This window comes from Carcharodon carcharias, chromosome 3 (assembly GCF_017639515.1).
Source record: "Carcharodon carcharias isolate sCarCar2 chromosome 3, sCarCar2.pri, whole genome shotgun sequence".
In the NCBI taxonomy this organism is placed as follows: domain Eukaryota; kingdom Metazoa; phylum Chordata; class Chondrichthyes; order Lamniformes; family Lamnidae; genus Carcharodon; species Carcharodon carcharias.
This window is the reverse complement of record NC_054469.1, coordinates 42,278,927-42,303,571: the sequence shown is the minus strand read 5'-3', so window position 1 is coordinate 42,303,571 and position 24,645 is coordinate 42,278,927. Positions and strand designations below refer to the sequence as shown.

General features: G+C 42.5%; 1 protein-coding gene across 1 annotated transcript in view; it reads left to right on the top strand.

The window, feature by feature from the left end:
- Positions 1-3,957: 3,957 nt before the first annotated feature.
- pitrm1 (pitrilysin metallopeptidase 1) overlaps positions 3,958-24,645 on the top strand; it is a 70,196-nt gene continuing 49,508 nt past the window's right edge. The window contains exons 1-8 of the mRNA XM_041184732.1: positions 3,958-4,040; positions 8,036-8,138; positions 14,046-14,152; positions 16,615-16,766; positions 17,940-18,054; positions 18,148-18,244; positions 18,914-19,074; positions 20,672-20,798. Coding sequence (XP_041040666.1) covers positions 3,997-4,040; positions 8,036-8,138; positions 14,046-14,152; positions 16,615-16,766; positions 17,940-18,054; positions 18,148-18,244; positions 18,914-19,074; positions 20,672-20,798 — 906 coding nt within the window. The 5' untranslated portion in view covers positions 3,958-3,996. The remainder of the gene's footprint in view (positions 4,041-8,035; positions 8,139-14,045; positions 14,153-16,614; positions 16,767-17,939; positions 18,055-18,147; positions 18,245-18,913; positions 19,075-20,671; positions 20,799-24,645) is intronic.

Genomic DNA, 24,645 nt, shown 5'->3' with positions numbered 1-24,645 from the left:
TCGGTATCACTGGCAAGGCCAGTATTTGTTGCCCATCCCTAACTATGCTAAGGGTGTTGGTAAGGCACCTCCTTGAAAAACTGCAATTCATCTGGTTGTAGCGATTTGGTAAAATTGAGTGCCTTGCTAGTCCATTTCAGACGGCAGTTAAGAGTCAACTACATTGTCAGTCTGGAGTCACATTTTTATTAACTGAATTTAATTAATTTAAATTCCACCAGCTGCCATAGTGGGATTTGAACCTGTGCTCCCCAGAGCATTAGCCTGGGTGTTGTGGAGTATTAGCTCAGTGATATTGCCACCAGACCACCATCCCCCCTTTGTTGCAATTTGAAACCCAGTACATTAGTCAGTATGGTATAGAATGACAGGTGCATGTTTGCTGTACATGTGTGGCGTCATCATCATTTGACTCACATGGAATGCCTCTTTGTTTTTTGTCTTTCTCCTATGTGCATGTCAGTTGGGCTGCAGACTCCTAGATTTCGGCAACTTGCTGCCAGCATCTCCAACCTCCCTTTTCTCTCCAAAATCTCTCCATGAACGTGTTGTTGCCTCCCAAATCTTTCCTGAACTTCATTTTTGATTTCCTCTAATAAGCTTTCCGCCCTTCCCACAGTACTGAAACAGATCTTATCAAATTCACAAATGACATCCTATGTGACTGTGGCAAAGGTAAGCTATCCATCATTGTCCTTCTCGATCAGTCTGCAACCTCTGACAAATCATAAGATCACATTGATACTGTACATAAACAGGCCATTCGGCCCATTGTGTCTGCATCACCTCTCCGAATGAGCAATTTACTTAGGGCCATTTTCCTGTTAAGCCTGCATGTTGTTTCTTAATGGATAACAGTCTAATTCTCTTTTGAATGCTTCAATAGTTAACCACATCATTCTCCTTCAACATGCTCTCCAATGTCCAGCTGGATAGGATGGATCTCACCTGATCTCAAAGCATGGTTTCATTCTTATCTATCTAATCGTAGCCTGAGAATCAATTGTAATGTTTCTCTTCCCATTCCTGCACTGTGACCTCAGATGCCCCCAAGGATCTAACCTCGCCCCCTATTTCTCATTATGCGGTTTCGTTTGGACATCATCCAAAAGCATGGCTTTAGTTTTCAAATGTACACAGGTGACACCCAGCTCTACCTCACCATCACTTTTCTTGACTCCTCCATTGCTGCTAAAATGACACAATACTTACCTGGCATTCAGAACTGGATGAGCAGAAATTTTCTCTAAGATATTGGGAAGATTGAAGCCATTGTTTTCGGTCCCCACTCCAAACTCCCTTCCCTAGCTACCAACTCCATCCCTCTCCCAGACAACAGTCTGAAAATAGTTTGGTCATAATCTTGGTGTCACATTTAAGCCTGAGAGGGCTACGTTTTCACTGCCTTCAGTAACATCACCTATTTCCACTTCCATAACGTTGCCCAACTTTGCCCCATCTCAGGTCATCGGTTACTGAAACTCTCATCATGTTATTTCCTGGCTGGTCTCGCACGTTCTACCCTCTGTAAATGTGAGCTTATCCAAATCTCTGCTGCTTGTGTCTCAATTCACCCATCACTCCTTTGCTCGTTCCCAGGTGAGCAGTGTCTTGATTTTAAAATTCTCATCCTTGCTTTCAAAAACCTCCATGATCATGCCCCTCTTATCTCCATAAACTTCTCCAGATCCACAACCCTCTGAGATATTTGTGCTTCTCTAATTTTGACCCCTGGAACATCCTGATTTTATGATTGGTGGCCATGCCTTCAACTGCCTCTGCCCTAAGCTCTATAATTCCATCCCTACATTGTCAGCCTCACTACCTTATTATCTTCTTTAAAGGCATACCTTAAAACCTACCTCTGATTATACTTTTGGTCATCTGTTCCTGTGAAGTGCCTTGATGTTCAACTGTTCACATCAACAACTGAACGTCAACCTGGGAGAAATTGCCACATCAGAGGTCCAAAGAGCCATCAAGAGCCTGAAGAACAACAAGGCACCTTGGATCAACAAGATAGATACCAGCAGAGCTATTGAAACATGGAAAGAACACCATTACAACAGAGCTCACAGACCTGTTCAACAATATCTGGACTACGGGGGACAACCTGGACAACAGGAGGTGAGGAGTAATCGTCAAGCTTCAAAAAAACAAGGGACCCCAGCCACTACAACAACTGGAAGGGCATAACACTTCTGTCAATACCTGCAAGGCCTTCAGCACGGTGCTCCTCAACAGATTGAAACCATAAGTAGACAGTACCCTTTGCAAAGTACAGACAGGGTTTCTGGGGTTGCAGGTCATGCTGAAAACAGGTCTTTACACTCAGAAATATAGAGCAGAGCCTAGAGTATCAGAAGCCACTTGTTATCAATTTCATTGATTTGAAGAAAACTTTCGATAACATACATCAGCAGTCACTCTGGTACATCACAAGATAGTATGGCATCCCAGTGCGGTATATTAACATCTTGAAAGCTTTATATTGTGACTCCACCTGCAGTATCATGACCAGCACAGGTACCACAGACTCCTTCAACATCACAGAATGATGGCAAGGCTGCATACTCTTCCCATTCCTTTCCCTCCTGATTATTGATTTCATCGTGATGAAGGCAGTGGTGGGTACAGACTTTGGCATTCTGTGGTAACACCACCAGTTGACGGATCTGGAATTCACAGATGACATCACTTTGTAACCTTAAGAATCGGGCACGCTCCAAGCCATGACCAACAGTCTTGAAAGTAGTGGCACCAAGTTTGGTCAATGCATCAACTGCAAGAAAACCAAGGGATTGACAGCTGGACAGCAAGATGTCTGGTCCCATCAGGCAACAGAACATGGAGGACATCACCCACATCATCTACCTAGGAAGCAAAATCTCCAGAGGGGCTGATATAGAAATTGATGTTTACACAAGAATCAGCAAAGCAGCATTGGTCTTCCAACGGCTCCACATGCGCCATCAACATGGCCATGAAGCTGCGACTCAACATGTCCATAGTAATACCAACTGCAATCTATGCCAGCAAGACATGGAAGTGAATATCAAAGGTGTCAGGTAAGTTGGATGTCTGTTACCAGTGTTGCCTATATAAGATCCTGGGTATCAGGATAAGAAACTGATAAGAAGCGCCTGTGGGGCATCCTGACAGAGAAACGGCTGAAACTGGCCACATATTTTGCTTTCCGGACGTACGCCTGCCAGGGTGAAAGAAACTGCAATGGATCAAGCGGGTGGCAGGGCGTTACTGCCCATTTTCCAGAATGGGACCAGGAGCATTAAGTCTAATTAAGTGAAGCATCTTAATTGGGATGTTTCATCATGTTAAAATAGGTTAAAATAAGTTAATGTTGTAAGTTCACTTTTATATATTTCATAAAATGTTGATACTCTTAAGAACACATAGTAATACCTACACTTTGCATTCTTTAATAACAATTTACATTTATATAGTGCCTTTGCATAACCCAAATTGTAATGTTCCATCATTGCCTGTTGTGCTGTCAGCTTTCGAGGCTGGGTCATTAATGAACGAAGCATTAATGTCACACCATTAACATTGCGTTGTGGTGTGTTCTAACTCTTGATAACCGAAATTTAACACTGGGCCAGAGGGAGATATGACGGGTGACCAAAAACTTGGTCAAAAAGGTTATAGGTTATAAAAAGCGTCCAGAACGATGTGCACAAAGCCTTAATAAAATTGCAGAAAAAACAAACCCAGCAGATTTGGTATCATTCATCAGCTCAGACTAGGCTCATACATAACCTGCAATGACTCAGCTCATCCCTCAGCACTCTGCGCACGCGCACACCAGCGCCGTTCGCTCCAGTAGGCCACGCCTACTCCGTTGATAACGCAACCACGTTCTCTCCGGACGGCACCCAATCCACGCCGCTGTTCTAAGAGAGGCCTTGATCAATAAGGGGCTTGGGGTGTGGGGAGGTGCAGCGGGCAAGTAGTGTGAGCCCGCCGCCGGGGAGGATGTGGAGTGCCGGTCGTGTGCGGGGCGTGCTGCAGAGACTGAGGTGAGGGCAGGTTATCCCCGCTGACAAGTCACTGGGACCGATCCCCTGTTGGGAAGTGTGGAGCTGTACCCGGAGAGGTTACTGCCCGAGCTCGGAGGGTCCAGGTGGCCGCCTGGGCTCAGCCAGTGGGTACAGCCTGGCCCTGGCTCTAATGCTCAACAGATCAGTCTGACCTCGTGCCAGGTCAGAGCTACAACTTGGTTTGGGCTCCCACGGTGCCTGAGTACATCCTAATCCCAGGAGGACAGATTGACCTGGGCAAAGATGCCAAAGTTTTACAACTTGGCCCCCTGAAGCTGTGGATCTGTTGGGGCAGAGATGTCACTGCTCTGTAAGTCACTGCAGTCTGACTGGAGCCACCTCCTCTCCACCTGTAGAAGGTTTTGCACTGGGTATGCTGGTTCTTCTTCTCCAGAATGAGTTTTTGCACGTCCTTGGATGCTGTCCAGCCGAAGTGTATTTCACTTCAGATGTGAGAATTAGTGTCCTTGTTAGATCAGTGGTGCTTGACAAACTTCACCAAATGCTTAAAAGCAAAAAACTGCGGATGCTAGAAATCAAAAACAAAAATATCGGGAAAAACTCAGCAGGTCTGACAGCATCTGTGGAGAGGAATACAGTTAACATTGTCGAGTCTGAAAGATTCTTCATCAGATCTAAGGAAAAATAGGAAAGAGGTGAAATATAAGCTGGTTTAAGGGGGCTGGGACAGGTAGAGCTGGATGGAAGGCCGGTGATAGGCCAAAAGATGACATAGGCAAAAGGACAAAGAGGTGTTGACGGTGGTGATATTATCTAAGGAATGTGCTAATGGTGACATTAAGGGTAGAAAGCAGGACGAGCAAGGTACAGATAGCCCTAGAGTGGGTGGGGTGGGGTGGGGGGAAGGGATCAAAATAGGCTAAAAGGTAGAGATAAAACAATGGATGGAAATACATTTAAAAATAATGGAAATAGGTGGGAAAAGAAAAACATATATAAATTATTGGGAAAAGGGGGTGGGGATGGAGGAGAGAATTCATGATCTAAAGTTGTTGAACTCAATATTCACTCCGGAAGGCTGTAAAGTGCCTAGTCGGAAGATGAGGTGCTGTTCCTCCAGTTTGCATTGAGCTTCACTGGAACATTGCAGCAGGCCAAGGACGGAAATGTGGGGTTGAGAGCAGGATGGTGTGTTCAAATGGCAAGCGACAGGGAGGTCTGGGTCATGCTTGTGGACAGACCAAAGATGTTCCGCAAAGCGGTCACCCAGTCTGCATTTGGTCTCTCCAATGTAGGGGAAACGCATTAGGAGCAGCAAATGCAGTAGACTAAATTGAGGGAAGTGTAAGTGAAATGCTGGTTCACTTGAAAGGAGTGTTTAGGCCCTTGGACGGTGAGGAGAGGGGGAAGTAAATGGGCAGGTGTTGCACCTTCTGTGGTTGCATGGGAAGGTGCTGTGGGAGGGGGTTGAGGTGTAAGGGGTGATGGAGGAGTAGACCAGGGTGTCCCGGAGGGAATGATCCCTGCGGAATGTTGCCGGGGGGGGTGAAGGGAAGATATGTTTGGTGGTGGCATCATGCTGGAGTTGGCGGAAATGGTGGAGGATGATCCTTTGAATGCAGAGGCTGGTGGGCTGATAAGTGAGGACAAGGGGGACCCTATCATGATTCTGGGAGGGAGAGGAAGGTATGAGGGCAGATGCGCGATAGATGGGCCGGACACGGTTGAGGGCCCTGTCAACCACCGTGGATGGAAAACCTCAGTTAATGAAGAAGGAAAACATGTCAGAGGAATCATTTTTGAAAGCGGCATCATCACAACAGATGCGATGGGGGCGAAGAAATAGAGAGAATGGGATGGAGTCCTTACAGGAAGCAGGGTGTGAGGAGCTGTAGTTACGGTAGCAGTGGGAGTCGGTAGGCTTGTAATGAATATTGGTGGACAGTCTATCACCAGAAATTGAGACAGAGAGGTCAAGGAAGGGAAGGGAAGTGTCAGAGATGAACCATGTGAAAATGATGGAGGGATAGAAATTGGAAGCAAAATTAATAAATTTTTCCAGGTCCAGAGGAGAGTATGAAGCAACACCGAAGCAGTCATCGATGTACCGGAGAAAAGAGTTGTGAGAGGGGGCCAGAGTAGGACTGGAACAAGGAATGTTCCACATACCCCATAAAAAGACAGGCAAAACTGGGGTCCATGTGGGTACCCATAGCCACACCTTTTATTTGGAGGAAGTGAGAGGAGTTTATGGAGATATTGTTCAGTGAGAGAACCAGTTCAGCCAGGCGGAGGAGAATAGTGGTGGATGGGGATTGTTCGGGCCTCTGTCCGAGGAAGAAGCGGAGAGCTCTCAGGCCATCCTCGTGGGGGATGGAGGTGTAGAGGGATTGGACGTCCATGGTGAAGAGGAGGCGGTTGGGGCCAGGGAACTGGAAATTGTTGATATGATGTAGGGCGTCAGAGAAATCGCGGATGTAGGTGGGAAGAGACTGGACAAGGGGAGAGAGAATGGAGTCAAGATAGCAAGAAATGAGTTCCGTGGGGCAGGAACAGGCTGACACGATCGGTCTGCCGGGACAGTCCTGTTTGTAGATTTTGGATAGGAGGGCCGTCCGAGGTTGGAAGCTGTGGAAGGAAGATCTCCAGAGATGAGGTCAGTGACAGTCCTAGAAACAATGGCTTGATGTTCAATGGTGAGGTCCTGGTCCAGGGGGAGGTAGGAGGAAGTGTCTGCGAATTGACACTCAGCCTCTGCGAGGTAGAGGCCAGTGCGCCATTTCCGCCAACTCCAGCATGATGCCACCATCAAACACATATTCCCTTCATCTGCCCGGCGGCATTCCGCAGGGATCATTCCCTCCAGGACACCCTGGTCCACTCCTCCATCACCCCCTACACCTCGACCCCCTCCCACAGCACCTTCCCATGCAACGCAGAAGGTGCAACACCTGCCCTTTTACTTCTCCTCTCCTCACCGTCCAAGGGCCTAAACACTCCTTTCAAGTGAAGCAGCATTTCACTTGCACTTTCCTCAGTTTAGTCTACTGCATTCGCTGCTCCCAATGCAGTTTCCTCTACATTGGAGAGACCAAATGCAGACAGGGTGACCGCTTTGCGGAACACCTTCGGTCTGTCCACAAGCATGACCCAGACCTCCCTGTCGCTTGCCATTTCAATACACCACCCTGCTCTCATGCCCACATGTTCGTCCTTGGCCTGCTGCAATGTTCCAGTGAAGCTCAATGCAAACTGGAGGAACAGCACCTCATCTTCCGACTAGGCACTTTACAGCCTTCCGGACTGAATATTGAGTTCAACAACTTTAGATCATGAACTCTCTCCTCCATCCCCACCCCCTTTCCGATTCCCCTTTTTCCAATAATTTACATATATTTTTCTTTTCCCACCTATTTCCATTATTTTTAAATGTATTTCCATCCATTGTTTTATCTCTACCTTTTAGCCTATTTCGATCCCTTCCCTTCACCCCACCGCACCCCCACTGGGGCTATCTGTACCTTGCTCGTCCTGCTTTCTACTCTTAATGTCACCATTAACACATTCCTTAGATAATATCAGCACCGTCAGTACCTCTTTGTCCTTTTGTCTATGACATCTTTTGGCAATCTACACCTGTCACTGGCTCTCTATCCAGCTCTACCTGTCCCATTCCCCCTTAAACCACTTATATTTCACCTCTTTTCTATTTTTCCTTAGTTCTGATGAAGAGTCGTTCGGACTTGAAACGTTAACTGTATTCCTCTTCTGCAGATGCTGTCAGATTTGCTGCGTTTTTCCAGGCATTTTTGTTTTTGTTCTGCATATGGTTATTGCATTATGGGATCTATTCAGTTTTCTACATGTCATCCTAACTTCACTGTTCCAAAGAATTGTGCTGACCTTAGGCTTTAATTTAGAAACATGCCATTCTTTTTGATCAACCCCTGAAATATTCCTAAATTGCACTTAATCTACAGTTGCTGTCATTCCAACATTCTTTTTCATAACAGATCTGTGAGCCACTGTTCATGGCGATCGAACAGCAGTTCTGCGAGAGAGAGAGCCAGACAGTACACAGTTGGGAAGAAAATTCATGGTTTCACTGTAAACCAGGTAGTTTGCTAACTTGTTAACTATTATTCACTCAATAATGGAGATATATTCTAATGTATGGCATAATCTCGAAAGACTTATTCAGTTAGTATTTCTGCACTTGGTTACATGTACTGCAATTTGAGAGGAAAAAGCTGGAATCAGATGTAACGGTATTACAGTTGAATAAAGGCAACTACAGAGGCATGAGGGAGGAGCTGGCCAAAATTGACTGGGAGATGAGCCTAGCAGGAAAGACAGTGGAACAGCAATGGCAGGAGTTTCTGGGAGTAATTTGGGAGACACAGCAAAAAATTCATCCCTAGGAAGAAGAAGCATACTAAAGGGAGGACGAGGTAACCATGGCTGACAAGGGAAGTCAGGGACAGCATAAAAGCTAAAGAGAAAGCATACAATGTGGTGAAGAGCAATGGGAAACCAGGGGATTGAGAAGCCTACAAAGACCAACAGAGGACAACTAAAAAAGAAATAAGGAGGGAGAAGATTAAATTTGAGGGTAAACTAGCCTCTAGGAGGTAACGAGTAGGTTAGACAAAGGAGAGCTAATGGATCTTATCTACTTGGACTTCCAGAAGGCCTTTGACAAGGTGCCACAATGAAGGCTGCTCAGTAAGATAAGAGCCCATGGTGTTAGAGGCAAGATAAAAGAAGATTGCAAGAGTTTTTTTAGATATATAAAGGGTAAGAGAGAGGCAAAAGTGGACATTGGGCCGCTGGAAAATGACATTAGAGAAGTAGTAGTGGGGAACAAAGAAATGGCGGAGGAACTGAATAGGTACTTTGTGTCAGTCTTCATAGTGGAAGACATGAGTAACATCCTCACAGTTCAAGAGAGTCGGTGGGCAGAGGTGAGTATGGTGGCCATTACCAAGGAGAAGGTGCTAGGAAAACTGAAAGATCTGAAGGTGGATAAATCACCTGGACCAGATGGATTACACCCCAGAGTTCTGAAGGAGATAGCTGAAGAGATAGTCGAGGCATTAGTGGTGATCTTTCAGGGGTCACTGGAGTCAGGGAGGGTCCCAGAGGACTGGAAAATCGCTAATGTAACCCCCATGTTTAAGAAGGGAGTGAGGCAAAAGATGGGAAATTACAGGCCGATTAGCTTGACCTCGGTCATTGGTAAGATTTTAGAGTCCATTATTAAGGATGAGATTTCAGAATACTTGGAAGTGCATGGTAAAATGGGGCAAAGTCAGCATGGTTTCATCAAGGGGAGGTCATGCCTGACAAATCTGTTAGAATTCTTTGAGGAGGTAACGAGTAGGTTAGACAAAGGAGAGCCAATGGATGTTATCTACTTGGACTTCCAGAAGGCCTTTGACAAGGTGCCACAATGAAGGCTGCTCAGTAAGATAAGAGCCCATGGTGTTAGAGGCAAGATACTAGCATGGATAGAAGATTGGCTGTCTGGCAGGAGGCAGAGAGTGGGGATAAGGGGGTCCTTCTCAGGATGGCGGCCGGTGACTGGTGGAGTTCCACAGAGGTCAGTGTTGGGACCACAACTTTTCACTTTATACATTAATGATCTGGATGAAGGAACTGAAGGCATTCTGGCTAAGTTTGCAGATGATACAAAGGTAGGTTTAGGGACAGGTAGTATTGCGGAGGTGGTGAGGCTGCAGAAGGATTTGGACAGGTTATGAGAATGGGCAAAGAAATGGCAGATGGAATACAACGTGGGGAAGTGTGAGGTCATGCATTTTGGTAGGAAGAACAGAGGCATAGACTATTTTCTAAATGCGGAGAGAATTCAGAAATCTGGAGTGCAAAGGGACTTGGGAGTCCTAGTCCAGGATTCCCTTAAGGTTAACTTGCAGGTTGAGTTGGTAGTTAGGAAGGCAAATGCAATGTTGGCATTTATTTCGAGAGGACTAGAATATAAAAGCAGGGATGTGCTGCTGAGGCTTTATAAGGCTCTGGTCAGACTACATTTAGAATATTGTAAACAATTTTGGGCCCCGTACCTCAGGAAGGATGTTCTGGCCCTGGAGAGGGTCCAGAGGAGGTTCACGAGAACGATCCCAGGAATGAAAGGCTTAACATATGACGAACGTTTGAGGACTCTGGGTCTATACTCAATGGAGTTTAGAAGAATGAGGGGGGATTTGATTGAAACTTACAGAATACTGAAAGGCCTGGATAGATTGGATGTGGAGAAGATGTTTCCATTAGTAGGAGAGACTAGGACCCGAGGGCACAGCCTCAGAGTAAAGGAAAGACGTTTTAGAACAGAGATGAGGAGAACCTTCTTTAGCCACATAGTGGTGAATCTATGGAATTCATTGCCACAGAAGGCTGTGGAGGACAGGTCATTAAGTGTATTTAAGACTGAGATAGATATGTTCTTGGTTGGTAAGGGGATCAAAGATTATGGGGCGAAGGTGGGAGAATGGGGTTGAGAAACCTATCAGCCATGATTGAATGGCTGAACAGACTCGATGGGCCGAATGGCTTAATTTCTGCTCCTATGTCTTATGATCTCTTATGGTCTTAAGTAGCCTGAAAACAAAGATTATTTAGAATGTTATGCACTCCTCCACTTGAAAGAAACAGACGTGGATTTATATAAAGATTTTTGTGGAACTTGGGATAACTCAAAGCACTTAGTAGCCAATAAATTAATTTAAATTGTTATCACTATTACCTTTGTAGACTCAAACAAAACAGTCAATTTGTGCACAACAGGGTCCAGCAAATAATAACTAATTATATCAGTTTTTGTGGTGCTATTCGAGGGATAGATAGAAAAAGAGTTATTAGCACAGAAACAGGCCCATTGGCCCAATGTGTCCATGCCGGCCATCAATCCATCTATTCTATCCCATTTTCCAGCACTTGGTCCATAGCCTTGTATGCTATGGTGTTTCAAGTGCTCATCTAAATACTTCTTAAATGTTGTGAGCACCCCTGCCTCTACCACCCCCTTAGACAGTGTGTTCCAATTCTAACTGCCCTCTGGGTGAAAACGTTTTCCTCAAATCCCTTCTAAACCTCCTGCCCCTTATCTTAAATTGATGCCCCCTGGCTATTGACACCTCTGCTAAGGGGAAAAGTTTCTTCCTATCTACCCTATCTTATGGTGGGCCGGAGACTGGGATAGCCTCCTACATTTCTTTGAAAAAATGTCATACAATCTGTTACCTCTACTTCGATAGACAAAGCACTCTGGGAGTTCCTGAGGTCATGACAAGCACTACATAAATGCAAGTCTTTCCTTATTATTGTTGAAAAGAGAGGCCTATTTCTAAAGCTTTTCATCTTGGACTCATCAGGGCAAATGCAAGAACGCCAAATTTCAAAATAATGTATTCAAGCGTTGTCTTTTTTTGAATTTCCTGGGGGCTTGGGGAGCCTCTAGTTCCCTGCTGCTTTCTCCATGGCAACCAATCAGAGCTGATTTGCCAACCAGCCAGCAGCACCCTTTTCTTTTGTAGTATAAATTGTTGTGAGCTTTTGAAATTTAGTACTCCTGCCCGGATGAATGCAAGACAAGAAGCTTTGACAACACGTTTTTCCTTTCAGCAATATTCAAGTCTCCTTATTTCTGTAATAATGCTAAGTTGACTAACACAAAGCATGTAGCTAGGTGAGTAATGTAGAAAGTGTTCAGAAGGATCTTTGCAAATAAAATTTGTGGGTTAGATGGCAGCTGAACATACGTCGGCAAAACAAATATGGGATTTATCAATTGTTTGTTGAAAATATCTCATCGGGGAGGTGATGGCGTAGTGGTATTGTCGCTGGACCAGTAATCCAGAGACCCAGGGTAATGCTCTAAGAACCCGGGTTTGATTCCCACCATGGCAGATGGTGGAATTTGAATTCAATAAAAATCTGGAATTAAAAGCCCAATAATGACTATGAAACCATTGTTGATAGTTGTAACGTCCTTTAGGGAATGAAATCCGCCATCACTACATGTGACTCTGACTCACGTCGATGTGGTTAACCTCTGAACAAGGGATGGGCTTAGCCAGCGATGCCCATTAAATGGGGAAAAAAAAAACAGGCAGAGACATTGAACAAGTAGTTTATGTCTGTCTTCACAGTGGAAGGCTCAAGTTACATACCAGAAATAGAGGGTAACCTGTGAGCTAATAAGAATGAGGAAATTAAGCTAATTAATATCGGCAGAGAAAAAGTACTGGAGGGACTAAAATCTGAAAAATCCCAGGATGGCCACAACCTAAAGTTCTAAAAGGGATAGCCAGCAAATCCACTAAACTATAATTTTCCAATATTCCTGAGAATCTGGAATAGTCCCAGCAGATTGGAAGTTAGCAAATGTAACACTGTTATTAAAGAAAGGAGGGAGAGAGAAAATGGGGAACTAGAGGCCAGTTGGCCTGACATAAGTCATCAGGAAAGTGCTGGAAACTATTAAGGAAATTTTAACAATGCACTTAAAAAAGCACAGTATGATTAGAGCAAGTCAACATGGTTTTACAGAAAGGAAATCCTGTTTGACAAAATTATTGGAGGTTTGTGAGGATGTGACTAATAGGATAGATGAAGGGGACCCAATAAATGTAGTATACTTGGATTTCCAAAAGGTATTCACTAGGTGCGACATAAAAGGTTCATGTACAAGATAAGGGCTCATGGAGTTCAGGGTGGAATATTAACATGGATAGAGGCTTAGTTAATGGACAGAGAGTAGTGATAAATGGAGAATTTTCAAGTTGGCAGGCTGTGACTAGTGGATTTGTGTAAGGATCAGTGTTGAAGTGACAGCTATTTATAATCTATGTTAATGATTTAGATGAAGAAACAGAGTAATGTTTCTTAAGTCTTCTGGCCATGCAAAACTAGGTGGGAATGCAAGCTGTGAGGAGGATACAAAGAGGCTGCAAAGAGATATAGACAGGTTAAGTGATTGGACTACAAAGGGGAAGATGGAGTAGATGGTAGACAAGTGTGAGATTATTCACTTTGGTGTTAAAAATAGAAAAGCAGATTTTTTTTAAAAGACATGAAACTTGTAAATGATGTTCAGAGGGACTTGAGTGTACCCGTACAAGAAACAGAAAAAATTAGCAAGCAGGTATGGCAAGCAATTAAGAAAGTAAATGCCATATTACCTTTTATTGTAAGGAGATTGGGGTACAAGTATAAAGAAGTCTTGCTATAATTGGGGGCTTTGGTGAGACCACGTCTGGAATACTGTCTGTAACTTTGGTCTCCATAATTAAGGAAGGATATACTTGCATTGGAGACTGTATAGCAAAAGTTCACTAAATTTGTCTCTGGGATGGGAGGGTTGTCCTATGAGGAGAGGCTGAATAAATTGTGTCCATATTCTCTGGAGTTTAGAAGAATGAGAGGTGGTCTCATTGAAACATACAAGATTCTGAAGGGGCTGGGCAGGCTGTGAACGTAGAAAGGGCATGCAGTCTCATGATGAGAGGCTGATCAATTAGGACTGAGATGAGAAATTTCTTCACTCAAAGAGTTGTGAATCTTTGAAATTCTCTACCCCATTGTGTTATGGATGTTCCGTCATTGAATATCTTTAAGGCAGGGGTGGACAGATTTTTGGTTTCTCAGGGGATCAAGGGATTTGGGGAGCACAAGGGAAAGTGGAGTTGAAGACAAAGATCAGCCATGATCGTATTGAATGGAGGAGCAGGCTCGACAGGCCGTATGGTCTTCTGCTTCTATCTCTTATGCTCAAAGTTAATAAAATCCAGGATGCATTACTGGATTAAATTCTTGCCAATAGACAGTCTTGTTGGTTGGAGAGCAGGGACAGCAAGATTTATTAGATTATCCTACTTCTCTAACTTTCTAACATACTAAGGTCACATTTGGGTGCTGTCTTTGGAACTTATCTTAAAAGGATTGAAAATATAGTCAAGTTCAAAATTGCTGCATTTATCTTGTAACAACCTTTCCTTCCCACAGGTGACTGCCGTTCCTGATCTCTTCCTGACAGCTGTTAAACTTAACCACGATAATACAGGGGCTCAGTACTTGCATATAGCTAGGGATGATCCAAACAATCTCTTCAGGTATTTCATTATTTATTATTTATAATAATGGCTCATTTAATATGTTTGTTTATGTACCCTTATTTATTAATAACTCTTCCCTCATGCACTTGTTTTTTTAAAAATCAATTCTAGACAGTTCAGTACAAATGTAAAATACTCACGATGCTGGAAATATAAAGTAAAATCAGAAAATACTGGAAATATGCCGGCTTGGCAGCATCTGTGAGAAGCGAAACAAGACTTGGGGCAAAATTTTTAGCTTGACGGGTGCACACTGGGTGAGCATCCCGATGTCAACACGCAGTCGTCCAATATTTTGGTCAGCGGGCGCACGCCGGAATCGGCAGTGTGCCCGCCGACAGTTAAAAGGCCTGTTAAGGCCACTAACAAGGCTATTAAAGGAAATTTTTTGCTGCCTGCCCATCCAACCTTACGGCTGGCGGGCAGGCGTAAAGGCCAAGCGGCCTTTGCGCTTTTTAGGAAACTTCATCCACAGGTGGGATGAGGTTTCCTATAGCAAATAAAAAAATAAAATAAAAGCTTTAAAAGTTAATTAATAACGTGCCCCTGCTCATGTGATGGTGTCACAAGAGGGGACATGTTTTGTAACATTTTTAATTTCTTTTTTAAAAAAACTCTTCACCTCCCTGAGGCGCGCACATGTGCGAAGTTCGCACTCACCCCACTCGCCTTTCACGCTGGACAAGCCTTAACTGGCCCGCCAGCATGAAATTGCCTTCCGGCTTTGATTGCGGGCGGGTGGCAGCCGGCTTCCCAAATTTCCTGCGAGCCCACCCAATAAGGGCAAGATTCTGCCCTTAGAGTTGGTGAAAGGTCACGGACATGAAATGTTTACTCTGTTTCTCTTGCCACAGATGCTGCTTGCCTCACTGAGTATTTTCAGCGTTTTCTGTTTTTAGTTCAGAATTTGAACATAGAAATGTCAAAAAAATGGTTGATATTCCCTGCAGAACCTGACGGGGTGAAGTAGTATTTAAAAGGGTTTGTATGCCAATGGAATAAAAGGGACAGTAGCAGCATGGATAGGAAATTGGTTGAGTGACAAGTAACAGAAAGAAGTCCTGATATGTATTAATGACCTTGACTTGGTGTATAGGGCACCATCTGTGGGTGAGACAAAACTTGAAAGTATTGTCAACTGTAAGGAAAATAGTGATAAAGAGGACATGGACAGGCTGGTTGAATGGATGGACAAGTGGCAGACGAACCTTAATGCAGAGAAGTGTGAAGTGATTAATTATAGCGGGAAGAATGAGGAGAGGCTATGTAAAGCATAAGGTACATTCCTAAAGTGGGTGCAGGAGCAAAGGGACCTGAGAATATATGTGTGCAAATCATTGAAGGTGGCAAAGCAGGTTGAGAAAGCAGTTAAAAAGCAGATGGGGTCCAGGGATTTACAGGTAAATGCAGGAGGTACAAAACCAAGAATGTTACGACAAATCTGTGTATGAAACACTGGTTCAGCCTCAACTGTAGTATTGTGTCCATTTCTGGGTACCACATTTGAGGAAGGGTGTGAAGTCATTAGAGTGCAGGGAAGATTCACGAGAATACTTCAAGGGATGAGGAACTTCATTTCTGTGGATAGGTTGGAGAAGCTTGGTCTGTTGTCCTAGAGCAGAGATGTTGAAGAGGAGATTTGATAGAGGTGCTCAAAATTATGAGGGGCCTAGAGAGTGAGAGACTGTTCCCCTTGGCAGAAGGATCAAGAACCAGGGGATATCAATTTGAGGTGATGGGCAAAAGAAGTAATGGCAACTTGAAGAAAATCTTTTTTTATGCAGCAAGTGGCTATGATCTGGAGTGTATTTCCTGAGAGTGTGGTGGAGGCAGGGTCAAATGAGCTTTGAAAAGAGAATTGAATAACCACCTGAAGAGAAAAGAATTTGTTATTGAGAAAAGGCTGCAGAATAAGATTAGGTGATGGCTCTTGCAAGGAGCAAGTATGGACACAGTGGGCTGATTGGTCTCCTGTGCTGTAACTTATGATTCTGTAGAAGATTGGCTGTTTAATTTTTGTTAACCTGTGAAGATTTAGGTTGATGTTATTCATACTGAGGAGTGCGATGGTAAATCACAGAATTGATACAGCACAGAATAAGGCCATTTGGCCCATCTTGTCTACACTGGTTCTCCAGATGAGCAGTTGCCCTAATGCCACTCGCTTGCCTTCTCCCTGCAATGCTGCATGTTCTTCCTTTTCAGATAATAATCCAGTTCGCTCTTGAATGCCTCATTTGAACCTGCCTCCATCAAATTCTCAGGCTGTGCATTTCAGCTCTTAACCATTTGCTGCGTGAAAATTTTTCTTTTCATGTCTCCATTGCTTCATTTGCAAATGAGTAAGAAAGATTAAAATTAAGCTTTTCATGAGTTTATGTGACATCCTGTTTTTTGTTTGTGTGGTATTGTCACATAATTAACTGACATTGAGGTATCTGTGCGTATTCTTATTTCAGTGTGCAGTTTCGTACTACACCGCTCAACAGTACTGGTGTTCCTCATATTCTGGAACATGTGGTGCTTTGCGGCTCTGAGAAGTACCAATGCAGAGACCCCTTCTTCAAAATGTTGACCCGATCACTTGCTACCTTCATGAATGCCTTCACAGGTCAGGACTGCTGAATTGTGCACACATATAGATAGACGATAGTGCGGGGTGGGTGAGTTTGGTAGCTTGCTTTGTAATTAATCCATTGAACAGATTTGACTGAATAACTTCTGTGATTTTGTGTTCAGTTGGACTGTGGTCTCTTTCTATGTATATATTTTATAAAGGAAACATTAAAATTTTACATTTTCATAGAAAATACAAAGAAATTATAACACGTAATTATGCTGCTCAGCCTAACCTGTTCATGTTAGTGCTTATCCTCTACAGAAGTACTGTTCCTAATCTTTTATGCTTGCCCTTTTCTCATATCCTTTGTTTACTTTTTCTTCAACTATCTATCTAAATGTTAAAGGATCTGTTTTAATCATTTACTGGGGAGTGCATTCCACAACCTCAGCCGCCTTATTTTTTTAAAAAATAAAGCTTCTTCAACAACTGGAAACAATCTGTTCCTGTCTACTATCTTTCATGATTTTAAACACCACCTGAAGCCGCCCTGTAATCTTCTCCCCTCTAATGAAAACGGTCATAATTTTTCAAGTCTATCTTCATATTTGCAATTCCTTATATCAGGAATCCATTGGGCTTCTTTATTAATTCACTGTCCTTCATGGGAACAAGTGTAGGCCATTCAGCCCCTCAAGCTTATTCCTCCATTTGATTAGACCCTGACTTACCTAATATGCTTTATATAGTGTGGAGCCCAAAACCACATAAAGTAGTCCAGCTATGGACATGTGAAGATTTTGTACAGATATACCATAACTTCTTGGATGTTTATTTTCTGTACCTATAATAAAACCTAGTATTCCTTTTGGCTCTTTATTATTGCCTTATCCAACTGACATATTACTTCAAGCTCATCTCTTCCACTCAAAATCATTGTTTTAACCAAAATGTACCACCTTATGTTTATTGACATTGACAACTCGATTTACCAATTGGTAATCAAATTCCCATTATCATTGAGTGCTCCTGAATTTCTGTAAAATAACATCAAGTTGCATATAGACCGTACTCTGATTAACAGTATATCATGTTACTAATGTTACCTAAAAGCAGGGCAGTTTGTTGAGGTTAATTGTGAATACGAAGTGAGAATGGTGCTATGTGGATACAGCATCAAGGCAAACTAACAGTCGTCTTGGGTTTTTCTTTTGATCTTTATAGCTAGTGACTACACAATGTATCCATTTTCCACCCAAAATTCTAAGGATTTTCAGAATCTTCTCTCTGTTTACCTGGATGCTGTCTTTTTTCCATGCCTAAGGGAATTGGACTTCTGGTAAGCTGATTTTCTTTTTTATGTACATCAACTATATGCATAAGACAATATTTTGTAATGTAGCATTGAATTTCACCTTATCTTCTCTAACAGGCAAGAAGGATGGAGGCTGGAACACGAAACCCCTGATGACCCAGGCTCACTACTTGTCTTTAAAGGAGTCGTGTTCAATGAAATGAAGGGTGTATTCGTAAGTATTTTTGCAAAAGACATGCCTTGAACACTTTAATGTGTATTATAATGCAGGGTACAATTTCATAGAGGCATGACACTTGCAAGCTTTGTAAAATTAAAGCTTTGAAATATAGTCTCAAAATGTTTGCACGGGTATCTTATGGAGTTCATTTGGATTTCATTTGAGCAACTTGATGCTGTTCTATTCATTGTTATAAATTATGGAAACCAAACATTTTAGGCCTAGATAGACCACTGTTTAACAGGTTAGCTAACCATGTAGAGAACGTTGGATAGGAAAATGTTTCTTAGCTGATAAGTTTTTTTTTTAGATAAGCAGAAGCCTTTTAAGTGAGAATTTATGCAATAGTTCCTTCAGTGCACTTCAAAAATATTCCTCTTTCTAAGAAATGAATGCAGTGGCATGTAGGTTTGTATCCTTTATGCCACGTTCTTGCTTGTGTTTGGGATTTGTTGAATGTTTGAACAATTTTCTAATGTAGTTACACCAGTGACAACAGAACAATAAAACACTTTTTATATTGACTGTTATGAAACATATTTTGGTTGAGTGTTTTTTGGTACAAAATAATAGATATCTCTTTCACATCTGTGCAAATTTGCAAAAGAATCAGTTTTTGTTTTGTATTTAAACATAAGTAACTGTATCTCATTGTTATTTCAGGCAAACAATGAGAACCTCTATGCTCAGCATCTACAGAACAAGCTTCTTCCAGATCATACCTACTCAGTAATATCTGGCGGTGACCCACTACATATACCCAAGCTTACTTGGGAAGAATTGAAACGCTTTCATGCTACACACTATCACCCTAGCAATGCCAGGTACAGTAATGCCACTATGTTGAGTGACGTGAACCCTTCACTTAAGGGGAGTTCAAAAACTACTTGTAAACAGCGGTGGATTTTCCGCTTTTCAGAGGGTGGAATTAATGCAGCAGGGAAACTTTTAAGTCTGACTACCTCCACATCTCCATCACTTGAGCATAAAATTATTTACAGACTTTTACTTTGCTGGCTTTATCTTGTTTAAATTTTTGTATTTTTGTGAGAATTTGACATTTTAGGTCAGCAAAAAAGATTTCAGTTCACACCATCCATTCTAAATTCACTTTCAGTGCCTCTAGCCCAATTAAAGGGTACTTCTATGGTTTTTAGATCCTGAACTGAAGCTTTTAATTCATATCTAATTAAGTTGACATGTATGCAGCAGTTGTGAATTGTACGAGCAGCAGATAGGAAGTATGCTATGTGAACACCTAATCTATTCCTGTTAATTCACGGTAGTTTCTTGTTTGGAAAAAAGTTTGAATTATTCAATAGTCCAGTTTAGGCAAATTTAATACAATGGCTTTGCCTGATTTTTATTTGCATGATTTCAATTCAAATAAACAATAGTTCACACAAGTGGACCATATTCTCTCTTTCTTGCTATTAAACAATTGAAAGCATTTCACCTACATGAACTTAACTGCTTTGTAAATATTCTTTTTAAAATACAGAATTTTACTTGCTGTAGATCCAGTATGAGGAATCTGTGCTGACTATAGTATTTATCAAAATTATTGCTGGTTACAAATGCAACTGAAAAATGCCATAAGAATAAAATACAAAGAAATAAAGTACAAAGATATAAACTGTTTAGGACTATATTTGAGTATCAAATTTTACAACTGAAAAAATTGCTGATTATCACTCTTGGCTGTAATTAAATGTTCATGTTTTTAAATGCATATTGTAAGTCAGCATGCAAAGCTCTTTGAAAATATATTGAAGGCATAGAACAGTCGTCTTTTGGTTGATGTCCTTGTGGCTGCTTTGATGAGGTTATTGCTCATATTCCAATAACTAGTGTTCTGTAATATCTAAAGAATATATGCTGACATTCCTGGCAAGTTTTTTTCACTGCATTATGCATTCCACTTTTCCTGCAATATGTAGGGAAGTAGCTAGCATCTTTAACTGGCTTAACCTAATTTTTTTACTTTTTCCCCCTCCCAAAGGCATTGTCTCTTGGCTGCATTAATATTGATTACAATCTTGTATCTTGCTCTTTAGTGGAATTACTTTCTCTCACAGTTCAAATAAACTATCAAGGCTATTTGACTGGGGCATCATAGCTGAACCAAATCCTGAATCACTGGTATTCATAGACATTCAGATTTCTCCCTCACCCCACTCCCAAACTGAGGTACTGGTGGCAATTATATGTGCTACTCCTACCAGCTCTCTGGCTGAGATCAGCTAACACAGCATGAGTTTCAGATTGTATTTGTAATCTTCCTGGCCTGTTTATCTGTACTTGATGAGCCATTGTGGGAGCCAGTATCAAAAGTTTCATTCAATTAAAAGCTAAGCTTTGCAAATACACCGATTTGTTTAGTTGTCTGCAAGTTTTATTTCTACACATCTATCTTTTCAGGTTCTTTACCTATGGTGATCTGCCACTGGAGCAACATCTTAAACAAATCCAGGAAGAGGCACTTTGCAAATTCGACAAAATTGAACCTGGTACTTCAGTTCCCATACAGCCACGCTGGAGTGAACCGGTAAGTGAAGTCATCGTCTTGCTGTTTCTGGATTAATGCCTACGTTTGCCTATTTAACAGCAGTGGCTATATTTCCAAGTAATTCATTGGCTGTGAAGTGTTTCGCTGAGGATGTGAAAGGCATTATATAAATGCAAGTAACATACAAGAATTAAATTTTTGAGTTTTTCCTATAACTGTTAGTTTTGTGCCTAAAAACGATTAATTTAGCCCTCGGTGGGGGCGATTGGGAAGCTGACTGCCGCCTGCGATCGGCACCGCACCACGATTTTACGCGGGCGGGCCGATTCAGGGTCGCCCAGTGTGGAAAGCGAGCGGCAGCGCTCAGCGCTGCCTGTGCAGGTGGGGGGAGGAGGGCAAGCGGGCCTAGCGCAAACTTTGCATATATGCGTGAAAGAGTGCTTTAAATGCTGTTTAAAAAAAACTAATGAAGAAAATAAAAATGTCATAAAACATGCCCCCTCACGTGACTCTGTCACGTGAGCAGGGACATGTTTTTAATTCAAGTGTAAAATATTTATTTTATTTTTATTTGCTTTAGGAAACCTCATCCTGCCCATGGATGAGGTCTCCTAAAAAGTGCAAAGGCCACTTGACTTTTTCATGGCCTTAATGGGCCTCTTAATTGTTGGCGGGTGCACTGCCGTCTCCGGCGTGTGCCCGCCAACTGAAATTTCGCGGGACTATGCAATGACGTCAGGACGCTTGCCTGATGCCATCGAGCGTCATGTTACACTTGGCCGGGTCGGGCGCGCGCCCGCCTGCCGAGCTCAATATTCTCAAAGTTTTTTAAAAATGCAATATTGATCAGTCACGCTCTTTATGATTGCTGGGTCAATAATCTGAAATTTCCTACCTAATGTTATTGTGGGATCACCACAAGGCCTGCAGTGGTCCAAGAAGAATGGCCACAACTACCAGGTCCAAATTTCTGTGCTTCTGAATCTTGCTGGTAGGGTAAGAAAGAGGAAATAATTGCGTTTGTGTTGTAAGCAAATATGCAAAGCAGCAAATGACAGGTGACGGTTGCTAAATTGATGCATAATGTAGAATCTTCTACACGTCGATCCTATCGGAGAAGATTGGCAGTCAAAGTGCTTCTAGGCCTTTAGCAATGACAGTTTATATTGTTGACTTGTGTGCAAAATCAAAGTTGTCTTGTGGGGCACAACAGCCTACTTTCCAATGCAAATGGGAACATCAAATCATCTTAATCCTCTCTTGATTTTGATCTAATATTAACTTTAAAACTTTGCCTCAAGCACGCTAATTATTTATGTCTGATGTGACCATTAATAGCTCTAGAGGAGTGGCAAAGAGGCCTTAAATAATTAAACCAGCATTTTGAGCACAGTATTATGAAGATTAAACCCAAAAGGTGATAAATTAACCAATTCATAAACATTTTACGCAGCTGTCACTTCTTTTTAGATATTCCTTCGTGTTAAAAAATTATACAAAAGCACCACCTCAGTGGCTCTGTAATTGTTGCTTTGGAACAAAATAGAACCATAGAGATTAGTACCAGCCTTGGCTCAGTCTTAGCATTCTTGACTCTGAACCAGAAGATTGGGTATTCAACGTCCACTCCAGACATTGAGTGCAATGTAGGCTGATAATTCAGTGTAGCACTGAGGGAGTGCTACACTGCTGCAAGTGTCAAATTTCAGATGAGACATTAAACCAAATCTCAAGCAAATTCTCAAGTGGAGCTAAAACATTTTATCACATTGTTCAAAAAAGAACAAGGAGTTATCTCCCTGCTGTTTCATGTTTCTCACTGCTGTTCATGCTGTGCACATATTGGTTGCCACACTTCTAGCAGTAACTACACTTCACCAATGTTTCCTCTAAGCTGCGTGGGTGCATGGCTGCACAGCAATCGGGAATGTGTCATGCAGGGAATAACACATTGCACGCAAGTAACAGTTCCTTTTAAGATGTGTGCATATGTGGACATGCGGTGGTCTTCAGGGGAACAGTGTTGTGCAAGAAACAGGTCACGCACAGCAAAGTGAAATTAGAGGGAACAATGGACATTGAAAGTACATAATTATTTGTAAAGCATGTCCTGAAGCCATGAAAAGCACTATGTAAGTGATGCTCTGACAATTGAAGAACAGAGAAACTTGAAGAGGCCATCCAGAAATGCACAAGAAAAATTAACGTAAGTTGTCTTTTCTATTTCGTGTCACAAAAAACGCTTTTTAATTAATGTTCAAATTTATTCATCGACATTTATAGTTCTGATTTTGGTGGCTTTGCTACCCATTTTGATGATGTGAGTGATATGTGTGCTCTGCCCAAAGGCAGGTCCTTGGCTCATTGTCTTCTGATGCTGTATCCTGAGCCATTTTCTTGGCTGCTATTTTTTCAGTGGTGGCTTTCCATTGCCTTCCACTTACTATGGGGCAGGGTGAGGAATAGGAATCGAACACATGCTGTTGGCATTCTTCTGAAACGCATGCTAGCCATCTATCCGATTGAGCTAACAGGCTTCTCCACCTATTTTAGTAAATAAATTAAAATTCGAGGAGGTTTTATTATTTCATGAGCTGTGAAAGATGCTGGCAAGGCTTCCCTAATTCCCTTTGAAAGGGTATTGGTGAACTGCCTTCTTGAACCACTGCAGTCCATCTGATGCAACCTCAGTGTTCTTGGGAAGGGAGTTCCCGATCTTTGACCCAGTGGTAATAAAGGAATGGTGATTTAGTTCCAAGTCAAATCAAAAGAAATGGGAGTAGGAGAGGGCTATTTGGCCCATCAAGCCTGCTCCACCATTCAATAAGATCATGGCTGATCTGATTGTGACCTTAATTTCACTTTCCTGCCTGCCCCCCAGACTCCTTTATAGATCAAAAGTCTGTTTAATTCAGCCTTTAATAAAATCAATGTCCCAGTCTCCATGCGCCCTGTGGAACAGAATTCTAAAGACTAGCGGCCTTCTGAGAGAAGAAATTCCTCTTCATTTCCATCTTGACTGGGAGACCCTTTCTATTTAAACTGTGCCCAATAGGCTTAGATTCCCTAATGAGCGAAAACACCCTCCCAGCTTCTATCCTGTCGCGCCCACTCAGAATCTTAAAATGTTTCAATAAGATCACCTCTCATTCTTCTAAACTCCAATGAATATAGGTTCAACCTGCTCATTTGACAACCCCATCATCCTAGGAATCAGTCCAATGAACCTTACCTGAATGTCTTCTAATCCAGTAGGTTAGTAAGATTACTAAAACTGTACACAGAATTCAAAGTACAGTCTCACCAATCCCCAGTACACTTATAACAAGTTGTCCCTTTTTTTTCTTGTTCATTCATGGGATGTGAGTATTGCTGTCTAGGCGAGCGTTTATTGTACATCCCTAATTGCCCTTGAGAAGCCAGTGGTGAGCTGCCTTCTTGAACTGCTGCAGCTTTTGTGATGTAGGTACACCCACAGTGCTGTTAGGAAGGGAGTTCCAGGAATTTCACCCAGCGACAGTGAAGGAGCAGCAACATGTTTCCAAGTGACGATGGTGAGTAGCTTGGAGGGGAACTTCCAGGTGGTAGTGCTTTGTGAGACATTCAGCTTTATTAACAAGGCCCTTAGTTACTGTTCCTAACCTGGCACATTTGGCACTTAGGTATCGAGTATGGAGCCTACGGTCCAGGCTTATTGTGGAGGTCTACCTGTGGTGTGCTAGCTGAAGGTTCATTGGATTAAAGCCTCCCTGCAGTATGCCCGGGTCAGCGTCTACCCCCTCAGCATTTCCCTGTGCACTCTCATCCTCGGACTCACTGCTGGACTCATTGCGTGCAACCGCAGACACTGCGTCAATATCTTTGCCGTCCGTTGCGTCCCCCCTTT